This window comes from Poecilia reticulata, linkage group LG16, assembly GCF_000633615.1.
Source record: "Poecilia reticulata strain Guanapo linkage group LG16, Guppy_female_1.0+MT, whole genome shotgun sequence".
Lineage (NCBI taxonomy): Eukaryota > Metazoa > Chordata > Actinopteri > Cyprinodontiformes > Poeciliidae > Poecilia > Poecilia reticulata.
This window is the reverse complement of record NC_024346.1, coordinates 3,515,844-3,526,226: the sequence shown is the minus strand read 5'-3', so window position 1 is coordinate 3,526,226 and position 10,383 is coordinate 3,515,844. Positions and strand designations below refer to the sequence as shown.

General features: G+C 33.7%; 1 protein-coding gene across 1 annotated transcript; it reads left to right on the top strand.

Moving 5' to 3' along the window:
* The first annotated feature begins 5,025 nt into the window (after positions 1-5,025).
* LOC103477626 (C-type lectin domain family 4 member G-like) lies at positions 5,026-10,261 on the top strand. Its single transcript, XM_008430842.2, has 6 exons — positions 5,026-5,138; positions 6,105-6,197; positions 6,560-6,934; positions 7,369-7,583; positions 8,658-8,770; positions 9,131-10,261. Exons 1-6 carry the CDS (start codon positions 5,081-5,083, stop codon positions 9,273-9,275), a joined length of 999 nt encoding a protein of 332 aa, XP_008429064.2. The 5' UTR covers positions 5,026-5,080; the 3' UTR covers positions 9,276-10,261.
* Positions 10,262-10,383: the final 122 nt, after the last annotated feature.

The following is a 10,383-nucleotide window of genomic DNA, read 5'->3' as shown; positions in this document are numbered from 1 at the left end:
ACATCTCAACAATATCATTCAACAATAACATTTTACGTACAAACCTCATGACAAAGGGCAGATACAGTTATAATTTAACAAATACTCCCTTCTATGTCAGATTTAATGTATTTAAAGCTTATGCATATTTGTTCTTTGTCTTCTAATGATGTACATTTGGCTGTCTGCTATGTTTTTAGTGATTTTACTTAATGTAACTTTGATGCACTGTATTGTAATAAACTAAGAGTTTAAGACTGCTAAGACTTTTACACCACTAATGACAGGAAATAAAGCAATCCATAATAACAGCAGTTAGGATATGAAGTCATAAGGGAAGTATATGTGCACGTCTGCGTGGTACAGGATGTGCTTTTTGTAGGTGCAATGAATATGCTTTATGTCTCTACGTTGCCATGAAACAGTACACTCACTGCTAACGTTGTTTACAGTGAAGTTGTAGAAAATTCTACTAATTAAGATTACACCCAAGGTCCCTCTGAGAATAGCCTGCAACTTATCATCATGATTAGAAATGTGTTTCTAATCAAAAGCTAAAGGTTAAACATGTAGTATTTTTCTACTTATTCAAAGATCCTCAACCTGAAAAAGTTGCTCGTATAGAAACCGCAGCCTACCTCCATGTTTCTAAAGAAAGTTTAAAGTGTTTGGTGAATTCCCTGTCAGTGAACCACATTTTATTTCCATAGTATATTTTTAAGATCAGCCATATATTACTTTGCAACATGTGACCTAGTTTTTTCCGCTCCACTGTAACCAGCTGGCTTAAAAAAGGGTGAGTGATGGTGGCATCACTGGACCCTCTCAGGCAGAACTTCTTCTAGCCACTGAGCCAAAACCATGGAGGGACATGAATACATGAATTCACTATCTAACAGATCAATGGAGAGACGGAGATGTTCTTTAGGTGAGAATTTCTTAAATATGTTTCATTACAATTTCTAATTCTAAGGTCATGCAGGATACAGCAGAATTTGACATTTGACTTGCAGTCATATAACAAGCTACACACAGGATTCATCACACCACATATTAAACATTGTGTATTTGTTCCTTTTGACTTTTTCTGCCTAACATATACACAATGTAGGAAGGAATGTTTTCTTTAATGCAAATGAATAAAAAAACGCAATTTCTAATGTTTTGGATGAGGTTTGTGCAATTAAGAAGACTACTTAACCATATTCTTTAAAAAATCTCAGGAGTCTGAATGTAATTAGCAACCTCGTTGCCAACAGTGTATCTCAATGTTTGAGATCAAACTAATGTTATTATTAGACAAAGTACATTTGAGTAAATTCAAAATATAAATTTCAAATACTAATTGTATTTATTTAAGGAAAAATGTTTCCAAACCACATCTGAATCTGCTTTTTGACATACTCAGGTTACTCTGAGTGTATGTCTGAGTATCAGAAGAATAATCTTCTGAATTAAAGATTTTTGTTTGTAAACAGTAAAAAATTGATTAGGTCTGAAAGAGGACAGATGCATTTTCATGGAACTGTATGTAAATGTGTAAATATGGAAATGTATTCATGTGTTTTATGTATGACCTTTATTTATTTACTCAGTGGGATGAGTATTCATCTTGCAATCCCAGAGTTGTTGGTGCAATTGTAGCTTCCTCCAGTGCTACATTAATATACCCGTAGGTAACACAGTTGGTAGAAAAATATTTTGGTATATAATCACTAAACTTCTGAGTGTTCACATCTATTCTACAGCTCCTCTGTCTGTCAACTGTACAATCCAAAACCTAGCATGTAGAAACAACCAAAAGTACAACTGCAGTTCTCATCAGATGTATGAATTTAATACATGTTGTGCTTCTTGTTTTTCTTATAGGAAGATCAAAAGTCTACCAGCTGATTGGAGTCAGCTTTGTCCTGCTGTGCATCACACAATCAGCTCTCAACGTTTACCTTTGGTATCAATCTGGTGAGAAGCAGAACACACTCTAACCTCATCAAACATTGATATTTTTCATAGCAGTAACCTCTGTTTCCTGTTAGGATCTGTTGTTCTTTTCCACATCTCTGTTTTCCACCAGTTTTATTCTCCTCCATATTGTATGTGAGGGTGGATCCTCTGTGTATCTCTGTTGCTGTGTCTCCATTACAAATTTGAGCAAAACTTATCTATTCTGCTAATGTTGAAAAAAAAAACACAGTTATGTGTAATAATGATAATGATAATAATTCATGGGATAAGTCATTAAAAATCATGCTGCACCATCATCCTCTTATCATTTCCTATCATCTTCAACTTTGAAAGTACAATCCACATTATTTTGGAAAAAGGGTAACGGCTGTAAAACGACTGAGATGACTGAAAAGATGAAAAGCCAATAAGAATAGCAATAATAATAAAGCAAGAATGTGGAAAGGTTACGGTGTCTTAACCTTTTGAAGCATATTGCACACAATAGAGTTGTGTTCATGAATGAATAAAACAAAAATATGTGTAAGAACACAATTAAATTTATTGTAAAGAACAGATTTGTACTATGTGGTCTTTTTAACGGAAAAGCAGCTCATGCAACTTCAGTAATTACTAATCAGTATCAACAGACGAGGCTATTCTTAGCAAAACCACATTTTTAAAATATAATTTCAAAATTATCTTAGCATTTCTTCAGTGGTACCAGATACAGTACAATAAATCTATTCTTTTTACATTTCCAGTTGGAATTTCAAAAAGTATGAATGTCTCAGCATGCAATGTCACCTTGGTGGAAGATTTCCCAGCTCTTCCTTCAGAGAGAGAACAACTTCTTGAAAAAAAAGACCAACATCTCAAACAAATAGACAAACTGCTTCAGGAGAAAAATGAGCTGCTAGAGAAGAACAAACAACTACATCAGGATCTAGTCAGTCTGAATGGGAAAAACAAGCTACTGGAACAAGAAAAAGATCTGCTGTTCAATGAGAAAAGAGAACTGCTTCAAAATAAAGACAAACTGGAAAATGAAACAAAAAAATTGCTGCAGGAGAACAAGTTACTAAATGAAGAAAACATCAAAATGAATCTAAAGAAGAATCGACTTCGCCAACTGTATAGGCAACTAAAACAACAAAAAGATGAGCTGGCTAAAGATAAAAACAAACTGCTTCAAAACAAACTTGAACTGGAAAAGGAGAAAAATGAGCTTCTTCAGGAGAACAAGCAACTAATACAAGAAAAATGCAATCTGTATCAAGAGAAATTGAAATTACAGGAAGAGAAGGATTTACTAGAAAGGAAAAACAGAGAGCTGGAAGATAAAATAGTGGAAAAAGAAAAACAGATATCAGAACTTCGGACAATGCTAAGCACAGGTGAATGATCCTTTACTGAACATTTTTAAAAAGATGCATGCATTTATTTTTTTTTCACAAAAAATACACATCTACTACCATCTTGAATTAGAACCTGCTTTAAAGATATTTATCTGTAAATTACAAAAAAAAAATACAATTTAACTTGATTTGTTTCCTACAGTTTTTCATGCTGTACTTTGACTTCTTATTAATGCAAGGAAATGTTGCATTAACATTTATTAAAGCACTTTAATCCCTTATTTTGTCCTAATTTTGTCACTGATTTCATAGTGGAGGTCAATAAGCCAAAGTGTCCACCAGGCTGGCAGATGTTTATGTCGAGTTGCTACCAGCTTTCTACTGAGGCAAACACCTGGATGTATGCCAAACAGAACTGTGAGAGCAAAGGAGCTCAACTCATGATGTTGAATGATGAAACAGAACAGGTGCTTCTTTATCTGTTCAAACTGATTCTGTTTGCTTACTTAGTTCAGTCGATGTGTATTTTTTATAATACAGTTGTTCATTTTGAAGAAAATTTTCCTACAGTAAATTGAACAGTGACTCTGAGTGTTTATGGTTGATATTTCTGCGTTACATAAACATCATAGATTGGTGTTTCACCCGTGATTCTTCCCAACAGAGGCCTTTCATTGGAGGAGTATTAAAAATCTGGATCGGCCTGTATGGTCAAATACAGAATAATACCTTCGTTTGGTATCTGATGGGGGTAGATGGAAGACTGCTGAAATCTGGGTAAGCTCTTCCTCTGTGTCTGTCATCCATAATATGTTTCTCCATTTTATGCCTTAAAACTCCTTGACTGATTAAATGAGACAGATTTAATGCATTTAAAACTAACTCAAGTTGGATGGATTTTGAGATTTTTTTTATTAATGAAAAAACTCAATAAATAAGTAAAATTAACAGACTGACACTTTCATGTTTATGTCTTGAATGCTGAACACCTTTATCATGACACATTCAATAATTCACATCAAGTCACTCATTTAAAATATGCCAATTAATTGATTTCCTTATGAAAAATTATTCCACTTATTTTTGTTGTCTCTGCTTCCAGTGGACCAAACACTCCAAAGCCTCAATTCTGGACCAGCTTCTCCCAAAGTTGTGTTTACATCGATCAGAGTCTTCCATGCATGAAGACTTGGTCGATGGGCAGCTGTATGGAAAAGTTCTACTGGATCTGTGAAACACCAACGGTTGTAGATCTACTGAAGATGTGAAGAAATCAATCTCGCTCTAAACAACCCAGCTAAACTTTTACTTTTAACACATTGTATTCACTTCCTGTCATTGTTGACTGAACAGACCAAACTCAGCCCAGATCCTCATTATTACCAAAACTTCTTTTTTTTTATTTTTTCCTTACTATTGCCCCAGTTACTATGTTTTTGACCTTGTGTCCTTTGGGACACAAACTGCCTGATATTCCCCTTTAAGGTTTGTAATATAAAGTTCACAATTTAAATGGCAAAAAAAAAATTACTCTTACTGGTTGATTTCCCAACAGCAAATGTTTCATCATTTGAGGTGTTTGGTAAATTTCCTGTGAGTCAACTGGTTGTTATTTCCTGTTTATATATTTTTATGTGTTTATTTGTTCTTTTCCTGTTTCTGGTGACAAAAATGTAATTTTTGTGCAGCACCAAATAAGACATGATGACTTTTACGGCCCCACACTGAAGCAGGGAGACTTCAACTGCTAGAGCAGTCAAAGCAGAACCTTTAGGCGTAAGAGTATCAGTGCAATAAGAATGGAAGTAGGAAACTATGCGAATGTACCAATCAACAGAGGGATGGACAAGGTTAGAGGTCAGAATATTTAGTTTTCTTTGTTTGTTGCAATTAGTTACATTCTTGTCGCTTTTATAAAATAAATAGAAAATTTTTCAAGTATGGCTCTTGGTCTATTAATCATCTTGTTTGTGATGATTAATCCTACAGTTGTTTGTTATTCTGTTTTATCAACCCTGTCGTTAATCCAAGCAGACTTGTGTGAGAATTTGTGACATCATGTATTTGACAAATGTACTTCATTTCTAAAATGCTTCCAGTAAAATAGGCTTTCTGGTAATAATTCAAATGAGAAAGACAATGTTTCTTAGCATTTAGCATTCTGCTGAACTACATTATTTTTGTACTTTGTTTCCGCTTTTTGAGCCTGTCATTATAATCCGTAACTCAGATGTTTAAAAAAAAACAGAAATGTTGATATGAACTATGTGATGTCTGCTTGGATCTACAATAGTCAAATATCACACATTAAACCAAGCAAAATACAATATCTGCAAATTTGGCGAGATGAGTTTGTCTTGTTTAACATCTGAATCTATAAAACGCCATCAGAACTCTTTCTGAAAATTATTCATCTTCCATTGCTTTTGAGAATACACAACACCATGTTGAAATATGCAAGATTTACATTCCATTTTTCATTTATTGGTAATTATACAAAATTACATTATTTTTAAACTTTACAAAACACTTTCTTAATACCGTAAGTCTTGATAATTCTCCTTAACCTTGATCAAGTTACAAAAAGTGTCTTGAATTAGTTTTTTAATCAGCTCTGACTTAGACATCACATCTTATTCTAGCCACACTAATGAGAATCTCACTGAGAATATCAATAAATGACCATACTTCTAATGATATCTAGCTGGCTGAGCTAAAGCTAGCCATTTGATCTAAAGATACTAACAAAGAACTTAAGAAAATTAAATAAAATATTTTTCTTGAATGAAGATAGTTGGTTCTTGATTTTTCTTTTTCTTGCAGAAAGTCCTAAAATTCTTCCTCTTGTTGGAGTCAGCTTTTTGCTGGTGTGTATCGTACAATCAGCTCTCCACATTTATTTCTGGCAGCAACAAGGTGAGCATCAGCACACACTTCCTGCTTTAAAACCACATTACATACATTTTTTAAAGGGTCCTTGTGAATGATAACTCAATTCTCTCTTTTTCTTTTAATTAAATATGAATGTCATAGAAATTGGCAGCTTTTAAATATTTATCTGTGGTTCTTTTTGTTAGAGTAAAATGATTACACAGCATACAACGTCAATGATTTTGGATCAATAAGAATTACCTTGCCAAGCTACAATTTCACTAATATTTGATCAAGTGGCCTTTAGTGTTTGTAGCCACCAACAAGCAACAATACAGATATTTTCCGCTGATTTGCACAATGTTTTAAAATGTACCATAAACAATGAGTGTTTTTTGTTCCTCTAGTTGGGCTTTCTAAAGTCTTTAATGTCTCAGAATGCAATGCCACCTTGCTATCAGAAAATGACATCAGAGAACAGGCTGTAAAGGAAAACTATGTTGAAGAAATGAGTCAACTGAAACAGGATAAAGCCAAACTGAGAAAAGAGAACAATCAACTGAAGCAGGAAAAAACTAATCTGGTTCAAGAGAAAAATAAACAACTTGAAAATGAACAGAATTTAAAAAATGAAAGGAATCAACTCTTCCAAGAGAGAAAAGTCCTACAGGATGACAATAACAAACTCAAAGCGATGCATCAAGAGAATGAAGAGAGAATGAAGCGCCTGACGGAGGAAAACAGAAAGCTGCAAGATCAGATATCTACATGTGAAATAACAGGTAATGGTTTAACATACAGAATGACACATTCATGTTTAAAAAACACAAAAAATGGTACAGTTTATTTGTTATTATTATTATTGCGTTTTTTTTTTCTTTTTTTCAAAAATGAAAGTCTGAACAGTTTAACATCTCTGCTTGAGGAATCATAATGAAGTTATCTTTTTTAATATTGAGATTCTGTCTCAGATATATAATCAGAAAAATTACAAACTCTTGTTCACTTTCACATGAACTTGTTCTGGTTTTTCTGTGTGGCTGCTGTGATGCTATTTCCCGCCTCATTAGAAAAAGAAATAACCTGCTCACTTTCAGTCTTTCCTTGAACTTTCTATATTTAAAAATTGACTTCTGTCCCTGGTACTTATTCTTCAGCTTGTATTTTTGTTCTGATTCATTCATTCCAATTTCATATGCTGTGCTATGTGTCCTAGCTTCATTGCCCCACCTGCCATCCACCCCGGAATGCCCACCAGTAACTCCCCCAGTATGTTCCCAAGGAACTCTCCCAGAATGCCCCCCTGGATGGCACACATTGAAGGGGAGCTGCTACTGGGTTTCTTGTGAGCAAAGCACCTGGTTTGATGCTAGAACCAGATGTGAGTCGAACGGCGCGGATCTCGTGATTGTCAATGATGAAACAGAACTGGTATGAGAATTTTTCTGTTTTTCTAAGCAGAGCAAACCTGCTCATAAGATTCCAGTTGTTTTGAATTATTCTAAATCATCAGCAAGAATTAAAAATTCATTGGTCACTTTATTGTGTACATCTTTATATTACTGGTGTTCAAAATGACGTAAAAAGCCCTTTCACAACATTGTAATGCTCTGTTGAAGTTGTTTTCATTGTGACCAGAAGCCTAAATGCAGATGAAACAACTTAATTGAATTGCTTCAATTGGTAACAAGTATTTCATTTAAGTTGATCCAACTTCATTTATTAAGTTTAACCAACTCAAGTTATGTCTATCCAATTTAATTTATTATATCTACCCAACTAAATTTACTGTTTACAGAATCTTTGAAAAACGAAAATAGCATGTTAAAACATACATTTAAAATAATTAAAATTCTAGCTGTATTTTAAGTACAATGTGAGTCATATTGTATACCTACACCTTTAATTACAATGTTATTATGATTTGGATATTTTAGATTTTTTTTACTTTGGAACAACTTAAAAGTTTGAAATGACTTTCTGTAGAATTTAGTTAGAGAGATTTGCATTATTTATTAGAACAAAAATAATGATTTGAGGAAGAGTGACTTATTTGTCATGTTAAACACGCTTACTGAATTAAGTTATAAAAACTGAGTCAACTGAGTTGGAAAAACTTATTGAGTTGGTCAGACAGGATGCAAAACTGGCATAGAACTCGATTGCTTCAAGTAAAGTCAAAGTAAAAAGTTCATTTAAGTTAATTATGTGAATTTAAGTTAATTGAACACAAAGAAGTTAGTTGTCATCACATAACCAAATGGATTAAGTGTGATTAATGTAAATAAGTCCATAAAATGAACTACAGCCAAAAACACTTTTTAGAGTGTGCATGTATGCTGGCTAATGCAACATTTTTGTCAACTTATAAATGCAGTTAAAAGGGTGTACCTAATACAGTGGCCAGTGAGTGTATGCAACATCTCTGACTCATTTCTGCCAGATATGACTCATTTAATGATTTTATTAGATTCAAGCATTTCAGCTGTGCTTCTGTCCAAACAGAGTTTCTTGTCCAGTGTTGTGGGAACAAGCAGCACTTGGGTCGGCTTGTATGTCAGACACGACATCTTCTCTCAGACTCTGGTGTGGGTGGATGGAAGCACAATGACCTTTAGGTAAAACTGACTCACAGTGGATGATCACTCTAAAAATTACTTTGACAGTGAGTGTTGGAAATTAAGCTGAAGTATTTTGGACTAGCTTTATTTTTTTAGAGTTAAATTAACAAATTTAGAAAATGATCCATTTCTATAAACAAAGGTGGGAGTTGAAGGTAGGGTACAGGAATTGTTCAAGAGGTATTTAGCATAACATTGGGATGTCTTGAACAAACTATCTTCCAGGCAGCTCAGAATTATATTTTTCTGTTTTCCCACACATCTGAAAATCCAAATATGTCAAATAATTAATAAGTATTGAATGATAATATTTGGGCATAAGATTTCTTACTGTTTTTTCTTCTCTCATGGTTGCAGACCCAATGATCATTTTTACGATGGGACCAGTCAGGAGAGTTGCACGTCCATGAAGTCAAGTCTGTACTACTCAAGCATTTGCTACCAAACCCATGGTTGGATCTGTGAGAAGAAGTTGGAAAAAACGTCCTATTTGCGCACATAAGTAAAAATGTTTTTGCCAAGAAATCTTCCACTTATTTTATGTAGAGACTTATTCCAACCCTAGCATTAGCAAAAATCATTTCCTGGGTGTTTAATGTCTGTTTTAATAATGCTTTTAATTGTTGCAGAAAGTAGCTGTAGGCCTATTTGATTTTGTCTGTTATACTTTTCTCTGAATTATAAGCTGTTTTGACAATAGGTAATTGCTGTCACACGTCTAATCAAAAATATTTGGTAAAAAAAAATTGAAAAGTTTATCACAAAATATTATTTTTGATAACATTTAGAACAAATACGAAATTAGACGTTCCTCAAGATTCTTCTGTCAAGCCACTCTTATTTATCAGCTTGTTCTCAATTTCAGTTTGTATTTTAGTGAAAAATAAAAATGGCTACTTCCGATCACTGAGTTGGTGTATCCGTGATATGAGTAAGTGGACGGACCAAAATGTCCTCCAGCTTTATGCAAAATGGACACACATCTGGTTGCCTTCAACCTAAGTCTATTGTAGAAGACATAACTCAGATGACTGAAAATAAAGACAGGCAAAAAACCCGACAAAAATCAAACAAACAGAAACAAAACAATGAAACAATGAAGCAAACAGAACCCAGAAGTTATTGTTTTTGGTCCTTCAAATAAAGCACCCATCTGTCCAGGAAACCTAGTCCTGAAGAGGTTCTCGTGTAGTTCAGATTATCAGAGTATAACCATCTGAAGAATCTTGCCAGGTTAAATGGTTTCCTATCAAAACAAGACACAAAAATCAAGTGTAAGCTTTAATTTTCATTAGTGGTGTATTTACATGTCTGCCTTAAAATTTATTTTTTTAATGCTATGCTTATATTTGCTTAAAAAGTTTCTTTTTTTTTTTCCTTGTTTCAAATACATTTTAAACACTGTTCAATTATTTGTCTGTTCAGAACTGTTTGTCTGTTGAATCACCTTGTGTCTTTAACAGATTCTAACTGCAATTACCACTATTATGTGAATATTGGAACCTTTGGTTGTCAAACTCTTTTATTAAACAAATTCCTGCACAAAATATGCAGCAGAAAGAAAATCTTAAATGCAGTCGGAGTGTCAAGTTATTGTGTTATTGTTGCTG